At 37.5% G+C, this 26438-nt stretch overlaps 1 protein-coding gene across 1 annotated transcript in view; it reads left to right on the plus strand.

Annotated features, from left to right (window-relative positions):
• Positions 1 to 26438, plus strand: part of CRYBG3 (crystallin beta-gamma domain containing 3) — a 172303-nt gene that overhangs the window by 113878 nt on the left and 31987 nt on the right. The window contains exons 14-18 of the mRNA XM_007953772.1: positions 542 to 684; positions 786 to 912; positions 1779 to 1811; positions 8136 to 8245; positions 10052 to 10178. Coding sequence (XP_007951963.1) covers positions 542 to 684; positions 786 to 912; positions 1779 to 1811; positions 8136 to 8245; positions 10052 to 10178 — 540 coding nt within the window. The remainder of the gene's footprint in view (positions 1 to 541; positions 685 to 785; positions 913 to 1778; positions 1812 to 8135; positions 8246 to 10051; positions 10179 to 26438) is intronic.

Raw genomic sequence — 26438 nt, forward strand, 5'->3', positions numbered from 1 at the left:
TCTAGCCCAAGCCATAGTATTGTCAACTGCCTCATATGCATGTGAGAGCTAGACAGTGAATAAAGAAGACCGAAGAAGAGTTGATGCCTTTGAATTGTGGTGTTGGTGAAGAACACTGAAAAAACCATGGACTGCTAGAAGATCTGTCCTGGAAGAAGTAGAGCTGGAATTCTCCTTGGAAATGAGAATGGTCAGACTTTGTGTCCCCTACTTTGGTCATGTTGTCAGAAGGGACCATTCTTTGGAGAAAGGTATCAAGCTTGGTAAAGAGGAGGGTCAGCAAAAAAGGGGAAGACCTTCAATGAGATGGATTGACACAGTGACTGTAACATTGGGCTTAAGTATAGCAAAGACTGTGAGGGTAGTTGGTGCATGACCGGGTAGTGTTTTGCCTTGTTGTACATAGGGTCACTATGAGTTGGAGCTGACTCTATGGCATCTAACAAGAACAGAATGCATATCCCACAATTAAATAAAATCTTTGCTGATACAGCAGTCTATAACACAAAATTTATGTTTTTCTAAATTCTTTTCTTTTCAGAATTTCATAGAATCTTCTATCACACTGTTTGAATCTGACCTAGAAAGTGGGAAGTTTATTGACATTGTAAATCAGGAAATTTCTGATTTAGAAGAAATTGGCTTTGGCAGTGAAACAAGATCCATTCATGTTAAAAGTGGAGTGTAAGTTGCCCCTCTATCCTGAGAACATTAAGAAATTCTTTGTTTTTAAAATAATTGGTTGCTCAGTTCTACAGTACCTTTTTTCTTTTTTTCTCTCTTAGATGGGTTGCCTACCAGCAGAAATTCTTCTGTGGAGAACAATACATTTTAGAAAAAGGGAAATATAAATGCTTTTTTGACTGGGGAGCATCAAATAATATAATCATGTCAATACGACCTATCCGACTGGTGAGTTAAGTATGAATGAAGTCAATGCCAGTGGCATCAAGTGTTACATAATTGAATACATGGAACAAGTTTTTTAGTGAAATTGTTGAAGTATGTTATGTATATATATATATAAGGAAAATGAAACATCATATGAATTTCTGTGGGCTCCATAGAGAGCCAATAAATATGATTAATTAATGAGATGGTTCTATAATTTGATCAGTAAATTCATTCAACAAGTATTTACTTAGTGTCTCTGATGTGTCAGGCACTATGCTGAGTTCAGGAGATTAGACTGATGAGTCTTGCTCTCTTAGGGGAGATGGATGGATGAACAATTAATTATACTGTGATTACTGAGACTGAAGTGTTTAGACGGTGCTGGGGAGGCAGGAGAAGGGAACCCCCAATGAGGAGTTGGGGATTGTGCCACAAAGGAGAGTGACGTCTTAATGGATAAAAGCAGTTTTGTCAGAAAGTACATTTGGCAGGTAGGTAATAACCTCCTTGTGGGAAAAATCAAAGTTGTGAAAAAGTATAGCCAGTGTTGATAATAGCAAACAGGACAGAACAGTAAGAATGACCATGAGATAAATGGTGGGACAGGGAATGGTAGCAAGTTTGGACTTCTTTTTCTAATGGACATGGGAGCATGTTTTTCTACCAGCTGTAGTATTATTCAACATTAATTAGTAATAAATACTAACATTATAACAGAATTCAGTAGATTAATGGAAGGTCATAGTCACTTCAATTTATCTAGTAAATTGATCAGACCTTTTTTTTTTTCCTCCTTCCATTTTTCACAGTGTATTTTCATGACTTTCAAAAGACAATGAAGATTATATAGCTATAATTAAAACCTGTTTTAATATATTTTTCAGGAACCACTTGGGGTCAATGAGCCTCCACATTTGGTATGTTTAAAAATACTTTTAACTTGCTTTTGTTAAATTGTTTACGAAAAGCATTTACACCCTTATTTTCTCATTCAGATAACTTACATATTTAACTGACAGGGCAACTTATATTGTACTTGGCACCTGTGAGCAGAAGAGACCCTGTCTTTTTAGTGGTTAATTTGCCTGGATTTGTCACAATTCCTTTAGATTTCTCCTTAGAGGTCTGCAACTCTTACCACTTTGGGAACATTTTGAGCTTTTGCCACCCTTTCTTTCCTATTGACCATCCTTTTTTCAATGTTCCATTCTTACTCACAACATATTCTTCTGTTCCTGGAGGAAAAAACTTACCATGGAAAACTTACTATGTTGACATACTGCATTTCTAATACCTAGATCAAATATTTCTTACAAATAATGGTAAAATTGCTGTCCTACTTCTTTATTGCTGGTGTATTTATGGTTTGGAGGATTAAGCAATACTCTGTGTCAAACATTTGTTTACTATCCATTGTAGGCTAGAAATTATGCCTATTTAATACTTCTAGTAACTCAGGTGTTCTGGCGGTGTAGTGCCTAAGGCATTTGACTGCTAACCAGAAGGCTGGTGGTTCAAACCCACCAGCCACTTTTCAGAAGGAAGATTGAGCAATCTACTTCTGTAGAGATACTGCCTCGGAAACTCAAGGGGAAGGGTCGTTGTGAGCCGACTCAACTTCATGGCAGTGAGTTTGGTTTTAGTAACTCAGTGAGGTCAGTATTAACCTCATTTGTAGATGGGGAAACTGAGATTCAGAATTTGAGTGCTGTGTTACACTATTAGAAGTAACGAAAGACATTTTCTGACTCCCCTTGCCTAAGCCACATTTTCAGGGTCTTTTGTATCACATGTGGACATACCATGATATTTGTGGTCTGCTCAGGACAGCCATAGAAGGAGAAAGGGGTGAGACATTGCTTCCTTTGGCTTGACTTAAATAACAAATCAGAGAATATGTGTGTCAAAAAGCCACATATACTGATTGTTTTTAAATAATTCCTACCTTTACATAATGCTAAATTCTTTTTCTCTCAGTGTGTATTTATGTATTTAATATTCATGTAAGTGTTTATATGTTTCAAATCAGCTTAGTTTAACTGTGTTTCTGTTCCCAGTGCTTTCAGGTTTCTATACTTTCTGATTAGCTCAGACCTATTAGAAACATTTCCTTTTGGAATATAATTGAGTTATATTTTGAGGCATTTCCTGCCAGTTATTTATTTCTGTTTTTTCAGTCTTCAGCTGTGAACTTTTAATGAACTTTTTCATATGAATCAAACTAATGAGTAGAGTAATAGTTAAACAGAGATAATTCCAAACTGCACATTTCAGAATTTTAAGGTCAGATGAAAAGGCACATTCTTTCAAGCTGTGTTTCTCCCCTCTTCCACCTCCCTCTTCTTTTTTATGGACTTCCTTGTTTGGGGCTGATTGCTGGGAGGATTTTCTTTGTAGTATTTCCAGTCAGACTTGAAGAGAGAGGAAGCAGCTGACAACGCCCAGTGAATTGGCCCCACTTCATTTTTCTGGATAAGGCTCAACTACTGGCTTGTAAAGTAAAAGTTTCTGACAAGTATATGATAACTGGCGATTTGGTAACACGTGCAAACAAAGCTTCCTTAGTCTACCAGTATCAACGCTCTTGTTATTTTCAGTGGACCCAATCTTGAAAATGTTTTTCTTGTTTATACTTACCCAAATGTAAACAAATACATCTTGGTTGGCACTCATTTCGCTCAGTAACTAGAAAGTATTTTCCCCTTCACAGGTAGCAGTGACAGTCAGATTGGCAATTTAGGTGCTTGCTGTGTTCCGTTGAGTTACTTATTTTCCCTATTTGAAGAACAAGGAGAATAGGCAATCTCAGAGTTCAAGTCAAGATGGAAATTTTTTTATGCTGATGCTCAAGGAGGGGAACCTAAAGCAACCTAGGAGAGGAAAGGCCAGAGAATATATGTGTATAGATATTAATATACATCATGAGATTTATGAAAATGAGAACATTGTTATGATTATATAAACCTGTTATAATAAAATATGTCTTACTTGGGACACTGATACAATATCTCCAGTTGTAAAGATTGTTTTACCCAGTGGCTGAAGATCAATCCCTAAATCTGATTACCAACTCAGTATATAGAGCTTCATTAATGGAATTTTTCATTAGTAGCAGGTGGGGTTTTGTTTTTTCCATAAACAAACAAAACAAATGTCACACTGAAAGTGAATTATCTTTGTATTTGCATTATGTTTCTTTCTTAAGTAAGTCCTGCATGGCAGAAATTTCACTAATTAAATGTTCTAAAGTGAGTTTAGGTTTCTGTGGATGTTATAGTCAGGGACCATTTTCTAGGAATTCTGTTCTAAACAATATCTCCCCCTTTGACCCAGCCAAATATCTTTCTTTCCTAGAATCTTTTTGAAGTACATTTGACAACATAACTAAAAGGTTGGATATCTTTAAATATTGAGTTCCTGTTCTTTTTTACATACAATTTTAGCCAAGAAAAAGCACCAAATACAATCAGTCTTGTGTTAGATAATTTGGCCATGTTGATTTTTTAAAATGACCACAGAATCTCTAACAGTGGTCATTACTGTTTGTTTGTTTGGGGCGTGGAAAAAGAACTGCTTTCAAGAGCAGTTTTCTTCATGGTACTACAACTAGATCATTTTTATAGATTGAAAGACCAGAAATCACCTGGAAGAACTCTTTAAGTAAGTAAAGAAAACTGTCCATAGGCAATCCAGAGAGTAAAATTATTGTAGAATATATAGTTGATTTGAGAAGTTGGTAACACTGCAGTAGGAGACAGTGTGATGAACAGAAACAAACTTTTTCTTTGTTTAACAATCAGCATGTTTGCGTGAGGGAAGAAAAAGGGCTAGAGAAAGAAAGTCCTGTTCAAATAGTGAAGAAAGTTTCTCATAATTATTTTAGTATTGGAATAAATAAAATCACATTCAAAATGTTATTCTGATATTTTGATTCTGATATTGTGGCATAAAGATGAGCACAGCTTCTGTGTTAATTAAGTTCTTGAGATTTTAGGTTTTGTATTGAAGACCTATGATCACATTTTGTTCATGAAGATCATGAATGAAAATCACAGAGTAAAAAAAGGCATTTATGCAAAAATCTTTGCCATAAAGTGATGATAGATATGTGGAAAAGACACCTTGTAAACCAGTCATTCAGTCTACCCCATGCCCAACTTTATATGCTTCTGTTTGCTGGAAGTTGGGGGTAGTGGTAGGGCTTGAGCTAGGGCAACAGGGATTGAAGGGATGGGTGTAGTTTGAAAACTCATGTCTTACTCATCTGACTGTTTGCCTATCTGAGTTGTTTTGTATATTTATTCTGAATCAGTCTAGAAAGGAAGCCAACACAGTGACCTATCCAGCTAGCCTTTCTTAGGACTTAATTTTACCAAGACACAGAACACCTTGAAATAATTTCATTATTATAATTAGTAAGCACAGAGTTAGTTTCTGTTTGGACCATCCTCAACATTATTATGCACATTACTCTATCCAGAGGCATTTATGAGGTGATCAGAATGAGCTGTTACTTTTGTGGGGTTGATATAATTTTCAGTGACCTATATACTTTATCTCATTTTGGGGTTAAAAGTAAAGTAAACTCTGATCAACAGTAAATCTGTTTTTAAAATTTGGGCAAATATTTTAACCCACTGAATCAAAAAGATGTTTTATGACATGTTTTATATATGTATGTGTACATATATTTATAATGTACATATATATATGTGCTCTGGTGGCATAGTGCCTAAGGCACTTGACTGCTAACCAGAAGGCTGACAGTTCAAACCCACCAGCCACTCCTCGGGAGGAAGGTTGGGCAATCTACTCCTGTAGTGATACTGCCTCAGAAACCCAAGGAGGGGTCACTATGAGTCACAATCGACTCAACAGCGTTGAGTTTGGTTTTTGGTTTATATTACATATATATGTATATATTTATATGGATTTTAATTCTTCTGAGTATGAAGAGAGATTAAAAACTAGATGTAACATCTGAATTCTGCTTAACTTGAATTGCCAGTGTTAAAGCTTTAACATTTCATGGCTTCATGGTGAAATATTGAAGTACAAATCTTCAGCTCAGCAATATAAATCAACAGACAGGGATTACTTACAAATAGTGATCAAGGCAGGGTGGTGTCTGCTTTCATATTGCTTTTCCTATTTTCATTTTAGTTTGAAAATAACTTGTTAAGGAGAAATTTATATAGGAGAAATTTTTCTGTTTTTGGAGATTAAAAGTGACTTGCCTTTTAGCTTCGTGTTTTTTTTTTTTTAACCCTTAAGATAAAAAGTATACTGTGAAAAACTGCTAACCCAAATATATATCCTGATCAAGGAATTTGGAGGCAGTTTCCTTGGATATGTGGAATTGTTCATATATAGGGAATTGTTCTAGAGGTCAGTCTCATTTTGGACTCCTTTCTCTTGCTATCTTTTGTATTCAACAGAAGGACCATTATAGAAACTTGTAGAGTCAGACCTGACTTCCATAATGCTCCACATACAGCATGGTTTCACAATAGGAATTCATATTGTGCAACCCAGTTAGTCAGGGGCAGTTGGTTCTCTCATTTCCCTGGTTTCGGCTGATCTTTAATATCAGATGAAGCAATGTCAAAGTAGAATGAGACAACTAATAAATAGTTCCTCAGAAGTAAGAGCCCATCAGTCTGTTTGAGGACCCTGGGGATGATAACTGGACTCGAACATACACTTTCAAAGAAGACATGCTCTTGATGACAGAATGAACCAGAGAAAGGGCGATGCTGCAGATAGTTCATTATTTGCATTCTTAGTGACAGTGCAGGCCTGTATGTGCAGGGTGGACGATAGATAGGCCATGTTATATCAAAGCTTCATTGTATTATGAAATATAGGTAAGGTTCATTAATTTTTGCTTTATTAAAGATGCAAGGCCACTATAGTTGTAGATTATTATGTATCTGGTCTAAAGGAATTATAGTTGAAATTTCATAGGTTTTCCTTGAAAAAAGTACTAATGTAGAAATATAGTTGTATCTAAATATAAGCTATACATTTGAGATATTCTTATCACTAAACTGAAGACTATAAGCCGAAATATATGACACAGCTGTCTCTCTTCAACCAAAAATCTTCTGCTAATCTCATCATTGTTATCTTCTCTACCATCTGCTCCTAGGCTCTCACAGGCACACTTATGGGAATATGTTCATGCCTTTTCTTTATCTCTTGCATTAACTGTGGATCAGGAAGACTTGGGGAGAGGAAAGGCATATGAGCCAACCTGCATAGTAATGGATACCCCCTTTGGTTTAGTGCTAAATTATCTATCTTACCTTGCACATTGGTCTCATTGTTATTGTGGCTAGTTGCTGTCCAGTCAGTTCTGACTCATAATGACCACATATGTGCAGAATAAAACTTCTCCATAAGAATATTAAGGCTGTGACCTTCCGGAAGCACATTACCAGGGCTTTCTTTCAAGGTACCTTTGGGCAGGTTTTATCTGCCAGCTCTTTACTAGTCGTTAAGCACTTAAAATCTGCAGTACTTAGCAACTTCTGGGCACACTATGTTGTTGGGTGCTGTCAAGTCAGTTTTTAATTCATAGCAACCCCATGTGACAGAGTAGAACTGCCTCGTAAGTTTTTTGGGCTGTAATCTTTTCTGCGAGCAGATTGCCAGATCTTTGAGATGGTCGGTGGATTTGAACTGCCAAATTTTCAGTTAGCAGCTGAGTATTTTACCGTTTTACCACCAGGGTCTCACCATAACTGATGATAATTATGGCTACATTGGACAAGGACCACATTTTAGGGGAGGGGAAGTTCCAATATAGTCTTATAGGTGGAATTGTTTTTCAGGCCTCAATGCCCAAAACAAGGAGTGCTTGTGGCACAGTGATTAAGCGCTCAAATGTTACACCACCAACTGCTTCATGAGAGGAAATGGTAGTCTACTTCCTTAAAGATTTATAGCCTTGGAAACTCTGTGGGGGCAGTTCTGCTCTGTCCTGTAGGGTCACTATGAGTCAAAATCGACTCGACAGCAATGGGTTTGGTTTGAGTTTGGTGCCCAGAATCTGATAAAAGAGTTGGATGAAATGGTAAATAAATGGTGACATGCCTGGAAAAGTCGTAAGAAAAAAAAAAGAGTTTTAAGTCCAATATTTTGCTGAATTTTTTACAAAGTATGTGAAACTGTAGGTTTATATTTGATAAGTCAAACACTTCTTTTGATTAATTATTGTTGTGTTGTTGTTCTTGTAGCTCAAAGCATTCAGTAAACCAGGGTTCCAAGGTGAATGTGTAGATTTTACAAAAGAAATTTCTGATTTGACTTCATTCATGCCATGTTCCTTTAAAGTTCTTCGGGGTTGGTAAGTATGCTTAAATGTCTTCTTCTGCTGTTCAAAAACTTTAACTCAGATAGACTTCAATTGTTTTGTTTTTTCCAAACACAATGAGTTCTTAAAATGTTTCTTTCTTTTTTTTTTTAAATCATTGGTCAACTGCTAACTAGCCTATAGTAGATTTGCTGAGTTTGTATTTTAGGCCATTGTGTAATACAGAAAACCAGAATGCTGATTCACTAACTTTGGGAGCATTTTGATGCTTTTGTTCTTACTGTTCCTCTTAGATTTTTTCTCTTAAATATTTCTAATATTTGTTATATGTTTATTAGATAGCATAATAGAATGATTTAAATATAACTAGGTTTTTATGTGTACGACATGTTACTTCTAAATCTTTTTGTTCATTTAAAATACTTACTGTCCCATTTCACAGATAGGAATCCCAGATTCAGAGTTAGGATTTCCCAGAATCACACACTGAATGTCAGAACAAGGATTTCTTTGGTGGTGGTTGTTTCTATTTTAGTTTTTGTTTTTGACTTTAAATCTTGTGTTCTTCCTTCCAAAAACATACTGGATTTTTCTCACATGTATATGAACGTATATGGAATTCTTGGGGCTAAAATATTCCCTTTCATTGTTTCTATTTCTGCCTAATAACACCAGAACTCCTGTTCTTCATTCCAGATAGCTTGGGTTCAGTTCCCCTCCTTTCCAGATTGAGCCAGTAGAAACTGGGAACTGCTAGTTGTCACAATTAGAGGAACTTTAAAGTAGTCTCCTAATTAGCCCCTGCCCCAGTGTTGTTTTCACAAACCAATCAGAGCCCAACTATTATCCTGAAATCCAGTGTAATACTTTTTATGTCTCTGCTTTAAATACCACAGTCATTCTCTAATTCTAATCAGATTATATTCAAACTCTTCCTTTTCCAGGCTTTATTATCAACTGGTCTCAGACTCAATCCAGTCAGACTGAAGGCAAGCTTGCCATTCAATAAGGCTAGAAAATTTCTTTCTCCCAAAAAGAACTTTCAACCTCTTCAAGTATTTAATAACCGCTAGGTTTTTATCTCTGGTGGCAGTTCCTAAGGCATTTGACCGCAAACCAGAAGGCTAGCGGTTCATACCCACCAGCCACTCCTCAGAAGGAAGGTTGGGTAATCTCCTTCCGTAGTGATACCACCTCAGAAACCCAAGGAGAGGTTGCTATGAGTCAGATCTGACTCGATGGCAGTGAGTTGGTCTTTTTTTTTTTTCTTTCAGTTTTTATCTCAAGGAGCTCTGGTGGTGTAGGGGTTAAGGTATTTGGATGCTAACCAGAAGGTTGGCAGTTCAAACCCACCAGCTGCTCTGCTTTACTTCCATAAAGATTTGCAGTCTCGGAAATCCAATGGGGGTCACTGAGTCGGAATTGACTTGATGAAAGCGGGTTTAGGTTTAGATTTTTATCTCAACAGTCTGTACCTGAAGGCACTGAATGAAGAAATGACTTTAGCTTAGCACAAATGTCTTCTAATTTCAGATTTCAGCTCTATCACTTCATAGTTGGTAGACTTTAGACAAATTACCTAACCCTTATTTTAGTCCCTACAAATTGAGCATATGTATCTCTGTCATAGAATTATCGAGAATTCAGCAATATAATAGATTTCAAATACCTGGCTTGGGTCTTAGCACATGGCAGGTACTCAAAAGATGTGGTAGCTTTTTTTTTTTACTCATCTTGGGTGCTTGCTACTGCTCAGCTTCACAATTGCCAGCATGATGCTAAGTCTACACTGACAACTGAATGCGTTTTGACTGAATGTCTTACTGCTTGTATTTTTAGCTGGCTCCTGTTTTACCAAGGGGATGTTTCGGATAATCAGTGTGTGTTAGAAGAAGCCCTCTATGCTGATCTTACTTCCTGTGGCTGCCCAACATCTGAAGTCAAATCCCTCAAGCCCATTGACTATGTATGTACTTTGCTGAATACATTAAAAACCAAACCAAACTCACTGCCGTGGAGTCAGATCTGACTCATAGCGACCCCTCCTTGGATTTCCAAGGCGGTATCTCTTTCTTTCTTTTTCTCTCTCTCTCTGTCTGACTCTTTCCTTGTCCAGTTTAAGTCCCACTGGTAATGTGAAGTTGGAAAAAATGATACAAAGGGAAATACCAAAATTTAAATAATTTGCCTGTTTATATTTTATGCCAGTAAAATTGAGGTTCACTCATTATGTCCCAGCAAAATTACAATATTTTCCTTTTATGTATTTATTTTCTTTAGCATGAGTGCAAAACTCAAGAAGTAGAGTAATAGGGACATGGGCTTGAATCTCACTTCAATACTGAAGCCAGTTTGAGTGACACTGCCAGTGTTACTCTGTTTTTCCCCATCTATAAAAAGTAATAAATTTTATAAGTCTACTGGGACATTACATGAGATGATTCTTGTAAACTGTGAGACACATGGTGAACATTCAATACATGTTAGCTATTATCAGTCACAGTTGTGATTATTATAGCTACTTAAGAAAAATAATAACCTGATTATCTTATTAATAGATAATGAATCACAAGAAAATCTGTCTGCTATTCAAGTTTACAATGTTATTTTAAAGGATAGCCACTACTAATGTTGATTTTAAACCTTGTTTTGAGGAACAAGTGCTTTCTTGCCTGGTGTATACAGAACTCTGTGTCATTGAGGAGGGCCACGTTTATACAGTTGTTTCTTCTTTCCAAAAAATCCTCAAAATTTTTAATGTGACCAAAAGGAGATCATTACTCTGAGACATGAATTCTAAGCTTCTGTTTTGCAGGACTTCTAGTTCAATGAACTGAATTTCTAGAGAGGGCATTTATTGAGATTAAAAATCAGCTGGAGAATTCTATTTTCTTTGAAAAGTTACTATTCTTTTTATTCATGAAGTATGAAATAAATAATGAAAATTAAGAGTGAAAACATACAGTAAAAAGAATTGGTTTTACATAAGTTGTAATGTGTAGTTGCTGGTCCTCGCTTTGGTCCTGTGGAATCCAGCCCATGTAGGTGAAGGTACCTCTTCCCAAGGTAACTTTTGGGAAGGACTGAGGGTCTGTGCATAGGAAGTATCAAGGATATGGGATATATTTAAGATGTATAGCTGTGATGATTTCCTAAGGACAAATTTGGTCAAAACTGAGGTTTACTCAGAGCTGATCAGAAGCCTACATGGTAGTAGAAATGACTTGGACCTTTCAGCCGGATCTGACTCCACTGGTAATAGGCATACTCAGGATCTTTTATCCCTCACCCTGAGCAATGTAATCTTATTTCACAAGGCATTCCTGGATAAAGTGCTCTTGGTATCTGGCTAAAAATAGAATCTAGGCTGAGGGACAAGGACAGAAATAAAATTCTTGGTCTGTCTCAGTGGCCCATTAGTCACCAACTTGGAAAGAGTAAGTGGCTACTGATGCTACATGACTGTCAGAGGAAAAGTGGCTAAAAAAAGAATGTGGTGTGGTCAGTCTCTCCAGCCATTGATAAGGCTACAGAAGGCTTTGGAAAGTAGACTGCATTTATTGGGGAAGAATTTTCTTAGCAATTTTTAATGATCAAATCAGGAGACATTTATTTGATAATAACTCTAAGAGCAAAATACAAAGTTCTAAATAAGAAAGTATAATCTTGAAAGGGTTTTGCAGGACTCCTAGTTCAATGAACTAAATTTCTAGAGAGGGCATTTAAGAAATATTGAGATTAAAAATCAGCTGGAGAATTCTGTTTTCTTTGAAAAGTTACTATTCTTTATATTCATGAAGTATGAAATAAATAATGAAAATTAAGAGTGAAAACATATAGAAAAAAGAATTGGTTTTACATAAGTTGTAATGTGTAGTTGCTGGTCCTTGCTTTGGTCCTGTGGAATCCAACCCATGTAGGTGAACGTACCTCTTGGGAAGGATTTGAGACCTGCAGCCTTTTTCCTTCATGAACTATATATCAAAGAGCTAGGGAGAGTATATTCACTTTCTGTAAGGGAAGCACGTTAGTTTTCTTAACACCTTACATTCCATGGTATGTTCAAATGTTAGAAAAGTCTTTGTTGAAGATGTATTTAGGTAGCCAGTTCATTTGCTGTTGAAATGGAAGGAGTGTGAGGTATGGTGGGCATCTTACCAAATAACCCACAGACTGACCATGAAGAGGCCTCACAAGGTGCTTACCTGGTGAAGTCAACCACACTTCACTCTGGAAACCTCATGTTGTCTAGTTGGTCAGACCTAGGGAGATTGAAATGTAACCCAGAAGGTCACTTTGTTAATTTGCAATGGGGGGGCGGGAGGTGTGTGGGGGGAGCAGAATGTTATTTTCCAGTGACTAGAATGCTCTGTCCTGAGCATCTTTCTGCCTCTCTTGAAGAACATGAAAAATTGAACTAGTCATCAGAAGGTAATTTGCTGAGCATGAGATTGGAGTAAAATGAAGTGTAAGTATCTTGAGATTAACTTTTCTTATCTACTGTTCCCCACAAAAGAGACCCTTCCCACCCTCCAAGGTCCCTCTTGTGCACATCCTCTAAATTTGGAGTCTTTTTTCTCTGGACAGTGCCAGAAACACTCTACCCATTCTGACTCTTGGATTCATTTCATATCCTGTTTCCCCAAACTGTGTTTTCCTTTAGGGATTGATGTGGCTTTGTCTATAGATTTCTTAACACTGCTGCCTAGGCCACAGTCTAGTGTGGATTTGCCAGGAAATGTTTCTGTATAGTTGACTTGACTTCACATATATATAAACTAATTCTTTTATTTTGTTTTTATTAGTTAAAACTAATAAAACTCAGAATTCTGGATGTTACCTGAAATATCCATTCTCAGAAAGGCTTTGATTTCATGTATAATTGTCATAATGGTTTACTATTGTTAACTCTTACGACTTCATCTTTATCCAAGATCAGTATATTTTGCAAATGACAGTTTGCTCCAAACTGATTTCTATTTGTGTAGATGTCTGTTACACTGTACCTTATACAGATCCATGGATATATAATTTGCAGTCCTGTACTCATTTTAGAGGGAAAGAAGCTGAGAAAATTCTGTGTCTCACTAATGGGACCTTGAGCAAAGCATGTAGGGCCACAGTAAACTCATCTGTAAAGAAACTGTAAGAATAAGTATTTTCAAATCTTTTAACAGCTTTCAGTATGTATCCAGGGCATATATCTAATTGGACATAAAAAAAAAGTATATCCAGCCTTAGGACTCCTGGTCTGAAAGAATATGATGGTGTATTAACTTTCACAAGGTTATGCTACATAACAATCCCCAAAATCTCAGTAGCTTACAATAACAAATATTTATATTTTCCTCACATTTTATTTTAGCAAGTTTAAGTCAGTTGCTCACGCATCACTGTGGGCTCTGAGTTGGTTTTAGGTTTTAAAACACACCAGTTGCCATCAAGTTGATTCTGACTCATTGTGACTTCATATGTGTCAGAGTAGAACTATGCTCCATAAGATTTTTAATGGCTGGTTTTTCAGAAGTAGATTGCCAGGCCTTTCTTCTGAAGTACATCTTGGGCATGAACTGCCAAACTTTTAGTGGTTAAGCATGTTAACAGTTTGCACTGTGCACTCTAGTTGTAGGTTGTTGTTATTAGTTGATGTTGAGTTGATTGCAACTCATGGTGACCCCATGTGTGCAGAGTAGAGCTATCCCATAAGGTTTTAAAGACTGTGACCTTTTGGACGCAGAACACCAAGCCTGTCTTTCAAGGGGCATCTGGGTGGATTCAAACCATTAACTTTTTGGATAATAGTCACCATTTAGCCATTTGTGCCACATAGGGACTCTGGTTGTAGGTATTTGTTATAGTGTGGTGTCAAGCTGATTTTGACTCATAGTGATCCTATGGGACAGCATAGTACTGCCCCATAGAACTTCCTAAACTGTAATCTTTATGGGAAGGAGTCTTGATGATGCAACAAATAAGCACTCAGCTTTTAAACAACAGGTCAGCAGTTAAAAGCCAAAGTGGCTCCATGGGACAAGAGATCTGGCAGTCTCCTCTGGTAGAGGTTTACAGCCAAGAAAACCTAATGGGGCAGTAGTACTCTGTCCTATAAGGTCCCTGTGAGTCAGAATTGGCCTAAATGATCCACAGCAATAAAAGTCTTTACAGGAGTAGATCACCGTGTCTTTTCTCCTGCAAAGTTTGAACCGCCACTCTTTTGGTTAGCAGCTGAGCACTCTAACCATTGCACCACCAGGGTGCCTTTGGGTTTTGGTGTGTTGTTGGTAGATGCTGGTGAATCAGCTCTGAGTCATAGTGACCCTGTGTGCAACAGAACGAAATATTGCCAGGTCTTGTGCCATCCTCACAACCCTTTGCTGTGGTTGAGCCCATCTTTGCAGCCATTGTGTCAATCCATCTTGTTGAGGAGCTTCCCCTTTCTCGTTGACCCTCTGCTTTACCAAACTTAACATTCTTCTCCAGGGAGTGGCTCCTTCTGGCAGCATGACCAAAAGTAGGTAAGACATAATCTGGCCATTCTCGCTTCCAAGGAGCATTCTGGCTGCACTTCCTCCAGGGCATGTTTGTTGTTCTTCTGGTGGTCCACGGTATTTTTGGTGTTTCTGCTGATACCACAATTCAAAAGCATCAACTCTTTTTTCGGTTTTCTTTAGTCATTGTCCAGCTTTCACATGCACATGAGGTAATTGAAAATGCTATGGCTTGGGTTAGGTGTACCTTAGTCTTTAAAGTGACATCTTTGCTTCTTAACACTTCAAAGAGATCTTTCACAGCAGATTTGTCCAGTGCAATAGGACATCTGATTTCTCAACTGCTGCTTCCATGGATGTTTATTGTGGATCCAAGTAAAATGAAACTCCTAACAACTTCAGTCTTTTCTCCATTTAGTGTGATGTTGATTACTGGCCCAGTTGTAAGGATTTTCATTTCTCTGTGTTGAGGTGTAATCCATACTGAAGGCTATAGTCTTTGATCTTCATCAGTAAGTACTTCAAGTCATCTTCACTTTCAGCATATATTCTTTACTTGGTACTCCGGCTAATAGAAGCAGCTCTAATAAAAGGCATGCTTATTTTCATGGGACTGGATAAGGGTTCTACCACATAGTTAATTTAAATCTTTTGCTCAGGTGTGACATCTTTGTTTGCCATTCGCATTCTTTTGGCCAAAGCAAGTTGTAAAACTAAGTCCCACATCTGTAGGGCAGGGAAATACACTCCTCACCCTTTGCCCAAGGGGCTGGGAGAGAGAGGAGTTAATACATGAGCAATAATACAATCTACCACAGATGTATAGAGGTGTTTCCTGTTACCCAATTTGGAGAAAATGAAGAGAGGTGATGAAAATTTAGTCATTTTCATATATTATTTGCTCTGCTATCTTTTATTTATTTGCAAAGAGAAATTAATGCATTTATTAACTTTAGAGCAAATATTCTCAAGTTAGTCTCTATTGTGAAATGTTGTTATTGTTATGTGCCGTCAAGTCAGACCCGACTCATAGTGACACCCCCCTTGGGTTTCCGAGGCAGTATCTCAATGGAAGTAGATTGCCCAATCCTCCTTCCAAGGACTGTCTGGTGGGTTTGAACCACCAGCCTTCTGGTTAGCAGTCAAATGCCTTAGGCACTATGTTACCAGAGCTCCCATCGTGAAATAGTTACTTTTTTAGAAACCCTAATATTTTAAAAATGTAAATCTACTTGATAAGCCCTAGGACAACCTATTCAGCTGAATTCTGGGCTTTCTTTTCTCTTAAATGGTAACAAAATATAATAGTTACATATCCATTTCCTGGGAGTAAAAATGAATTGTAGTTGAATCTCTTTCTGTCACTTACTAGCTTTGGGGCAATGGGCAAATTATATGACTTATCTACACTTACGATTACCTGTCTTTATTTCTTGTTGTTGTTATTTGCCGTCGAGTCGGTCCCAACTCATAGTGACCCCTCCTTGGGTTTCTGAGGCAGTATCACTACGGAAGTAGGATTGCCCAACCTTCCTTCCAAGGAGTGGCTGGTGGGTTTGAACCGCCAGCCTTCTGGTTAGCAGTCAAGTGCCTTAGGCACTATGCTACCAGAGCTCCTTGTCTTTATTTATTTATTTAAATTTGTATTGTGATTTGGATGGAAATTTACAGAGCAAATTTTTTTTCTGCTGAACAATTCATAGACATTTTGTTTTGTGACATCGATTGCAATTCCCACAATGTATCAGCATTCTTCCTGCTTCATCCCTCTGTTTATCTTTTCCATTCATACTTCTTTTCTGTCACTTCCTGCTTTCTGAGCTTTATCTCTGGACAAATGCTGCCCTTTTGGTCTTATATGGTTGATTGTTCTAAGGAGTGTATAGCTCATTGGTGTTACTGTTCACCTTACAGGTCTGTATGTTGTTTGGCTGAAAGTTGAGTCACGGGGGGTGAGTTCAGTTCCAGGCTTCAGGTGTGTCTAAGGGCCATAGTCCTGGGTGTTTTATCAGATTTTATCAGACCATAAGTGTGGTCTTTTTTATGATTTTCAGTTTTGTTCTACATTTGTCTGCTATTGTATTTGTGACCTCCTATTGTGATCCTTTTCAGAGAAGTTGTTGTTGTTGTTATATGCTGTCAAGTCGGACCCAACTCACAGCGACCCCTCCTTGGGTTTCCAGGGCAGTATCACTACCGAAGTAGATTGCCTCATCTTCCTTCCGAGGAGTGGCTGGTGGATTTGAACTGCCAGCCTTCTGGTTAGCAGTCAAGTGCCTTAGGCACTACACTACCAGAGCTCCCTCAGAGAAGTAGCCAGGCACTATATAGTTCTTCTGGTCTCAGGGCCGTGGAGGCTGGGGTTCATGTGGCCCATTAGTACTTTGGACTAATTGTTTCCTTGCATTATTGATTTTTTTTCACTCTTCTTTGTTTCAAATGGAGAGAGACCAGTAGTTGGACTTCAGATGGCTGTTCTCAAACTTTTAAGATGCCTGTTACTACTTACCAAAGGAGGATATAGAATATCGTCTTTGTGGACTATGTTAGGTTATTTGACCTTGTGTCCCATGAGACTATATGTCTGGTCTTGAGCCCCCATGCCCAGTGATTCATTCTTTCAAGGTGTTTGGTTATGGCTAACAAGTTTTTATAACTTTATTCCATGTATGCATTACTATATTCATGGATATATTTGCAGCACATATAATACATATATAGAAATATCTTCTGTCAAACCTGTATATATTTGTGGCTATAGTCCCATTCACCTTCCCACCTCTGTTTGGCTTGAATATCTATCTCTGTATCCACTCTTAGATTATTGTTACTACTGTTATTGCAAGATTGGATATGTAATAATATTTATCTTTGTTGCCTAACTCTTGTGCTCCTCCCAGTATCTTCCTCTGTCTTGATCATTTGTGCTGAACTCCTTCTTATTATGTATTGCCTTTCCTTTCAACCCAAGTTTATATATGTCTACCCTCTAGTTGTGCAATCTACTTCTGTAGTGATACTGCCTTGGAAACCCAAGGAGGGGTCGCTATGAGTCAAGTTTGACTTGATGGCACATAACAACAACAACAACCCTCTAGTTAGTGATGTACCCTCCTTTCCCCTCCCATCCTTGGTAACCTCCAAAGAATGTTTCTTTCTGTGTATAAACCTTTTCTTGACTTTTTAAAGAAGTGGTCTCATACAATATATTTCCTTTTATGATTAACTAATTTCACTCAGAGTACTTTCCTCTAGGTTCATCCACGTTATGAAATTCTTTACAGATTCATTATTATTCTTTAATGTTGCATAGTATTCTGTTGTGTGTGTGTACCATGGTTTATCAGTGGATGAATCCACTGATAGGCAGTTAATTGTTTCCATCTTTTTGCTATTGTGACTAATCCTGAGATGAACATGAGCGTCCATATATATTTTCATGTCATGACTCTTATTTCCCTAGTTTGTATATCTAGTAGTGGGATTGGTGAATCATACGGTATTTCTATTTCCCACTTTTTGAGTAAGTGCCATGCTGTTTCCTAAGTGATTATACCATTTTACAGTCCTGCCAGCAGTGTATGAGTGTTCCAGTCTCTTCAAACCTAGCCAGAATTGTTGTTTTCTTTTTTTAAATTTTTATTGTGATTTGGGTGAAAGTTTACAGAGCAAATTCATTTTCCATACAGCAGTTCACACACACTTTGTCTCATGACATTGACTGCAGTTTCCCACAATGCAACAACTCACTTCCCACTTCCTCCCATAGTCAACTTGTCCCTGTGACTTCCCTCCCTTGCATTCCTGCCACCCAATCTATCTCCCTGTGCATATACAGCCCTTCTATTCTCCCATGACTGATCTCTCCAAGGAGTATATCTAGCTAGTATAAATATTCAACTCATATGCCTGTCTTTTGTTTGACTAGAAGCCACAGGAGAAGGTTCAATTCCAGACCTGAAAGGCAGCTAGAGGCCATAGTCTCAGTGGTTCTACCAGGCTCTATCAGACCAGCAAACCTGGTTTGTTTCTTTTCTTTTCTTTTTTAAATGATTTTGAGTTTTTTTCCACATTGTTCTTCCACTCTGTCCTGTATCTCCTACATAGATCCCGCTCTGAGTGGATGACAGTGATAGCTGGGCACCATCTAATTCTTCTGGTCTCATAGTCGTATAGGCTGAGGATCGCATGGTGTACCAGTACCTTGGACTAATTGTTGCCATGCATCTTGGATTTTCATCATTTTTCTTTGCTCTGGACGAGGAGAGACCCATTGTGGCATCTAGATGGCTGCTTGCAAGCTTTGAAGATCCCAGTCACTACTCGCCAAAGTAGGATGTGGAACAATGTTTTTTTGTAGTATGTTATACCAGTTGAGCTTGATGTCCCCTGCAACCATGGTCCTGAGCTCATAGGTCCAACTACTCTCTCCCTCTGGGTAGCTGTCTGTGACCAAGAAGTGACTACAACCTTGTCCTTTGTCAGCTCTACTATATACGTGGAAATTCTTACAGAACATACAGATACACTTGTAGAAACATTGTCTGCCAACCCTGTACATGGTCATGGGCACACTCCACCCTGCATAGACATACCTGATAGTTCAGCCTGTCCACCCATCTATCCACCCATATATCAACGTTTGGCATCACTGACAATGAAGTACTGTATGTGCAAAAGGGTTCATCTTTGTTGTCTGTACCTCCTGTGCACCTCTCTATGTCTTCCTCTTCCTCAGTGCCACCGTGTTGATCAATCACATTTGGTACATTGCCCTTCCCTTCACCCAAATCACTACTTACCTTTACCTGTCTAGCAGTGTGCCCTCCCCTCCCTTCTTACCCCTGGTAACCAACAAAGAAAATTTCTTTCCATATATAAAGCTTTCCTTGACTTTTTACAATAATGGACTAATATAATATTTGTCCTTCTGTGACTGACTTATTTCACTCAGCATAATGTCCTTCAAGTTCATCCATGTTACGCAGTGTTTTGCAGATTCTCTGTTATTTAGGGTTGCATAGTATTCCATTGTGTGTATGTACCTTAGTTTGGTTATGCATTCTTCTGTTGATGGGCATCTAGGTTGTTTCCATCTTTTGGCTATTGTAAATAGTGCTGCGATGAACATGGTTGTGCATATATCTGTTCTTGTCTTGGCTCTCACTTCTTTAGGATATATACCTAGTAATGGAATGGCTGGGTCAAATGGTATTTCTAATTCCAACTTTTTAAGGAATCACCATACTGCTTTCCACAGTGGTTTTATCATTTTACAATCTCACCAGCAGCGTATGAGAGTCAAATCTCTCCGCATCCTCGCCAGCAGTTGTTATTTTCTGTCTCGTTGAACTTTGCTACTAGTTCTGGGGCAAGATGGTATCTTGTATCCTGCCACAATACTAAATCTCTCAATTACATCCAGTAGTTTTGTTGGTTTTTTTTTTTTTTTTTACCGAGTCTCTTGGGTTTTCTACATATAGGATCATATCATCAGGAAACAGGGAAAGTTTAACTTCTTCCTTACTAATTTGGATGCCTTTGATTTCCCTTTCTTTCCTTATTGCCCTGGCTAGGACTTCCAATACAATGTTGTATAGAAGTGGTGATAGAGGGCATCCTTGTCTGGTTGCTGTTCACAAAAGGAATGGTTTCAGTCTCTTTCCATTGAGAATAATGTTGGCTGTTTGTTTTGCATACATACCCTTTATTATGTTAAGGAATGTACCTTCTATTCCTATTTTGCTGAGAGTTTTGATCAGGAATGGGTGTTGGATTTTATCAAATACCTTTTCTGCATCAATTTATATGATCATGTGGTTCTTTTCCTTTGTTTTATTTATGTGATGGATGACATTGATTGTTTTTCTAATGTTGAACCAACCATCCTTGCATAGCTACTATGAACTGCACTTGGTCATAATGAATTATTTGGCTATGCTGTTGGAGTCTGTTGGCTAGTATTTTGTTGAAGATTTTTGTGTCTGTATTCATGAGGGATAATGGTCTGTAGTTTTCCTTTTTAGTGCTGTCTTTGCCTGGTTTTGGGAGGATTTCATGCTTTTCTGTGTTCTGGAATAGTCTGAGTAGAATTGGTGTCAGTCCTTCTCTGAACATTTGGTAGAATTCTCCAGTGAAACCATCTGGACCAGCCTTTTTTATCTTGGTAATTTTTTTATGACTTGTTCAGTTTCTCCTTTTCTTATGGGTCTTTTCAACTTTTCTATCTCACTCTAGGTAAACAGCATGTTTCTAGAAATCTGTCCATTTCTTCTAGATTTTCAAATTTGTTGGAGTATTGTTCTTCATAATATCCTGATATTATCTTTTTTATTTCAATTGGTTCTGTTATGATGTCACCCAGTTCACTTCTTATTAGTTTTATTTGTATTCTCTCCCTCTTTTCCTTTGCTAAATTTGCCAGTGGTTTCTCAATTTTAATAATATTTTCAAAAATCCAACTTCTAGTCTTGTTGATTTTTTTCTCTTGTCTTTTTATTTACTGTTTCATCGATTTCTGCTGGAATCTTTCTTTATTTCCTTCCTTCTGGTAACTGTTGGCTTTTCTTGCTGTTCTTTTTCTAATTGTTGGACATGTTGATTTAAGGTGTTGATTTGGGCTCTTCTTTTTTGATGTGTGCATTTATTACTATAAATTGGCCTCTGATCACTGCATTGCTATGTCCCAAAGATTTTGGTATGTTGTGCTTTCCTTTTTATTTGATTCAAGGAATTTTTTAATTTCGTTTTTTATTTCTTCTCTTACCCAATCGTTCTTAAGGAAGGTGTTGTTCAGTTTCCATGTGTTTGCTCTTTTTTCATTCATCTGCCTACGTTGATTTCTAATTTGATAGCATTGTGATCTGAGAAGATGCTTTGCAGTATTTCAGTGTTTTTAAATTTATTTAGGCTTGCTCTATGGCCTAACGTATGGTCTATGCTGGTGAATGTTCCATGCGCACTGAAAAAGAATGCATATCATGCTGTTGTTGTGTGAAGTGCTCTGTAAGTGTCTATAAGATTGGTAGATTGTATTGTTTAGTTCTTCTGTGTCTTTGTTCAGTTTCTTCCCAGTTGTTCCGTAATTGAAAACAGTGTATTAAAGTCTCCTACTGTGACTGTGGAGTCATCTATTTGTCTTTTCAATTCTGTTAAAGTCTGATTTATGTATTTTGAAGTTCTTTCATTGGGTCCGTAGCTATTCATTATGGTTATATCATCTTGTTATATTGATCCTTTAGTCATTGTATAATGTCCTTCCTTGTCTGTTATGGTGTTTTTTTCTTCAAGGCAATTTTATCAGAAATTAGTATTTCCACTCCTGCTCTTTTTTGATTGCCATTTGCTTGATATATCTTTTTCTAACCTTTGATTTTTGTCTGTTTTGGTCATTCTAAGGTGTGTCTCTTTTAGACAGCTTATTGATGGGTTATGTTTTCTCATCTAGTCTGCAACTCTCTGTTTCTTGAGTGGTGCATTTAATCCATTTACATTCAGTATAATTATCGATCATTGTGAATTTGTTGCTGTCTTTTTATGTGTGTTTTTGTGGTTTCTGGTTTCTTTGTTCCACATAATTTTCTATGCTGGGCTCATTTTATTTATGAATAATGTTACCATTTCCTTTTTGGTTTTTGGTTTAGTATTTGCTAAATATTTGTGCTTGTCCTCTTTTTTATTGTGATCTGAAGGTTTATCATTTTTCTTTGAAGTTACCTGTGATTTGTGATTTTCTCCCTGAGTTTAGAATAGTCCACTCTATCTTGTATCTCTTGACTTATCACCGTTTAGAAGTTCTGTAACTACACTGTTTTTTCCCTCTTTATGGTTTGTAGTTGTCCTCATTTGGCAATTGATGTCTCTGATTCCCTATTTACAATCTTGTAAGCTTTTTTTACTTTGGGTAGTTCTACAACTGTGTTGGCTTCTGGGTTATATTATCACGTGTAATAGTGGTCGGTTGTTGTTTGTTATCATTGGTTCTCTATCCAACAGACTCCCTTTAGTATCTCTTGTAAGGTTGGTCTGGTTTTAACATATTCCCTTAATTTCTGCTTCTCAGGACATCTGATTTCACCATTATATTTGACGGACAATTTTGCTGGTATATAATTCTTGGTTGGAAATTTTTCTCTTTCATGTTGTTTTTGTATTCCAATCCCATTGCCTTCTCACCTGCATGGTTTCTGCTGAGAAATCAGAGCTTAGTCTTATTGGTTCCCCTTTGTAGGTAACTTTTCGTTTTTCCCATGATGCTTTCAGGATTCTTTCTTTGTCTTTGATTTTGGTGAGTTTGATGATGATGGGTCTTGGTGATTTTCTTTTGGGGTCTATTCATGTTTGGGGTTCATTGGGCTTCCTAAATGGATATATTCTCATCTTTCATCATATCAGGGAAGTTCTTTTCTAACAAATATTGAACAATTATCTCAGTGGCTTTCTTTTTCTCTTCCCATTCTGGAATTCCAATTACACATAGGTTATTCCTTTTTATGGTATTCCCCATGAATCTTAGACTTTCTTCATTTTGTTTTGATCATTTTTCTGATTGATCCCTTTCCAAAGTATTCAGGTATTTGTCTTCAATATCATTAATTCTGTCTTCCATTGATTTGATTCTGTTCCTTTGCCCTTTCAATATGTTATCTATTTCTGAAAATTTGGTATTAATCTTCTGGATTTGTATCTGCAGATTTTGCATTGTTTCTAATGTTGCATTTATTTTGTCATTTTGTTCTTGTATTTTCTTCTGAAATTGTTCTAGGGTTTATCTGTGTTTTCCTTAATTTTGTCAGTGTTTTCCTTTATCTGTCTCTCAATCCATTGAAGGTACCTAAATATAATTCCTTTGAATTCCTTATCAGGGAGTTCCAATGCTACTTCTCCCTCAGGGATGTGTTTGGGTTTGTATCCTGCTCCTTTGTTTCTACTGCTTTATCTTGGTTCTTTGTGTGGACCGTGATGGTCTCTTGTCTCCGACACATTGTGACTTTGTTGTATTTATATTTAATTAGTGACTGTAAGTTGGAGGGATTCACCCAAGTTTTTTTTTTTTTTTTTTTTGGCTGTATCTCAGTAAGCAGAGTACTGTGTTTCTCTATTCAGTACTTGATAGCACTTATACACTCACCACCTGTCTCCTGGTGGGTATGAGAGAGAATGAGAGTACCTACACAGATCTCTTTAAACTGTGAAGAGTAGTTAAACATGAGTCAGGATCTTATTGGTCATGTGTCCTTGGCCAGGTGGTACAGAAGGAAGTGGTAGCTCTCACTCAAGAGGAGGTGCAGGTGTGCTTGGGTTATATGGTCACGGTTGCTGTCTTCCATTCAGTTAGGCAAAACAACAGGTGAAACACCATGAAAAAGTAAAAGCAAGAGGACAAAAAACACACACTGCATAAACACACAGGACATAGCCAAAAAGGAAAAAAAAAAAAAAAAGGGAAGAAAGGCAATAAATGACAGAAAATAATTTAAAGAAATATTTTTAAAAGCCAAAAGAAATATGAGTAGAAAAAAGGGAAAGAAAAAAAAAGATACAATAGCTGGGGGAGGGGGAGGCTAAAAGAAATGAGGTGGACTAGTAAAATAATGAAGAAAAACTGCAAAAAAAAAAAAAAAAGCCAAAAACTAGAACCTGGGAAGAGAAGAAGAAAGAAAATAATGAAAAGGATTTTTTTTTTTTTTTTTTAAACCAGACATAAAACAAACAAACGAGAAGAATAAGAAAAAGAAAAAAATCTGGGCACAGCAGGGCACCCAGGCTCAGTCAGAGCACAAACTGAGATGGAATTCCTGCCAGCCCAGAAGGTGGGAGTGAGGCATGGTTGCACCACTGTTCACCAAGAGTAACAAGGGGAATATCATGCCTTCCAGTCTCAAGTGTCCGGAATGTCATTGCTGTCCCTGGCAAGTGGAGCCTAGTCTTAGGTCCCTGGAATCTGAGAGAATGCTGTCTCTTTAAATATCCAAATGGTCGAACTGCTTATAAACATTTAAAATGGCTTCGCCCTCCAGACAGCCAAAAGTCCACAGCTCAACCTGTCTCCCTGTTAGTGGCTTCCTCTTTTATTCAGCAGCCACCAGTGCAGTCCTTCATGTAGCCCCTTGCTAGCAGGGCCTATTTTTAGGTTCTTAGGCGGCAAACAACAACAACAAGGTCCTAACACCACTTGGCAATATACTGTCCGTGCCATCAGGATTGTTAATAGTCGACAGCTCTGTATGTCTCCGTTTTTGGTGTTTTCATGCAGGTTCTTTTACTAATTGGAGTTTCTTCCACGTCTGTATCCTTCTTTTCAAAGCTCAAGGCTCCAGGATTATCTTGTGTCTGTGTTATTTGGTTCCTCTTTTCTTTGTTGAAGAGTGGCTGTGTAGTTTGTCTGCTTATTCCACCATCGTACCGGAATGCTGTTTTCCATTTTTTAAAACTTTTCTGTTAGTCCTGGGGTGAAATGATAGCTCATTGTTGTTTTGATTTGTATCTCTCTAATGGGTAGTAAGGATCTCTGGTGGTATAGTGGTTAAAGCACTTAGCTCCTAACCAACAGCTCAGTGATTCAGATCCACTGGCCTGTGGGGGAAAAAATGAGGCAGAAGCACTGTAAAGGTTTACAGCCTTGGAAACCCTATGAGGCCATTCTACTCTGTCCTATAGGGTCACTCTTCGTTGGAATTGACTCAGTGGTAGTGGATTTGATTTTGGTTTAATGGCTAATGACCATAAGAATTTCTTCATGTGTTTGTTGGCTGCCTAAATGTCTTTTTTGGTGAAGTGTCAATTCATGCCCTCTGCCCATTTTTCAGTTGGATTGTTTGTCTTTTTGTTACTGAGGTGTTGAAGTCTTCTATTAATTTTAGAGATTAGTCTTCTGTCCAATACATCATTGTCAAAAGTTTTTCTGTCTCTGTAGTTTCTCTTTTCTACTCTTTCGGTAAAGTCTTTTTATGCACATAAATGTTTAATTTTAGGAGGTCCCAGTTTTGTAGTTTGTCTTCTGGTGGTTGTACAGAATTTTCCAGTTATGCTTGATAATATATTTATGCCATACATTAAGGCCTCTAAATTTGCATCTATGTTTCCTTTGATGATCTTTATAGTTTTAGGTTTTACAGTGAGGTCTGTGATCCATCTTAAGTTAGTTTTTTATAAATGGTGTGAGGTATCGATCCTATTTCATTTCTCTGCCAATGGGTATCTAGTTTTGCCAGCACCACTTACGCGAGAAACTGTCTCTTCTCCATTTAATGGATTTCAGTCCTTTGTCAAAGATCAGCTATTCATAGGAGGATGGATGTACTTCTGTGCTCTCAATTCTGTTCCACTGGTCTATATGTCTACCATTGTATCCGTATCAGACTGTATAAAGTAGCATGGCTGTAGTAGCTTCTATGATGGGAAAATGTGAGGCCTCCTACTCTTTCTTTTTCAATAGTACTTTGCTTATCCAGGGTCTCTTTATTACCATATAAAGCTGATGGTTAGTTTTTCCATCTCATTAAAGAACACTGTTGGGTTTGGATAAGGAGTGCATTGTATATCTATTGATTGTTTTGCATATTATTGACATTTACACAATGTTAAGTCTTCCTCTCCATGAAACATGGCATTGTTCTTCCATTATTTATGTCTCTTGATTTCTTGCAGTTATCTTTTGTAGTTTTCTTTGTGTAAGTCTTTTACATCTCTGATTAGGTTTAGTGCTAAGTATTTCACCTTTTTGGTGGCTATTGTAA

Source organism: Orycteropus afer, unplaced genomic scaffold, assembly GCF_000298275.1.
Source record: "Orycteropus afer afer isolate SDZICR_OR568_19922 unplaced genomic scaffold, OryAfe1.0 scaffold00412, whole genome shotgun sequence".
NCBI lineage: Eukaryota > Metazoa > Chordata > Mammalia > Tubulidentata > Orycteropodidae > Orycteropus > Orycteropus afer.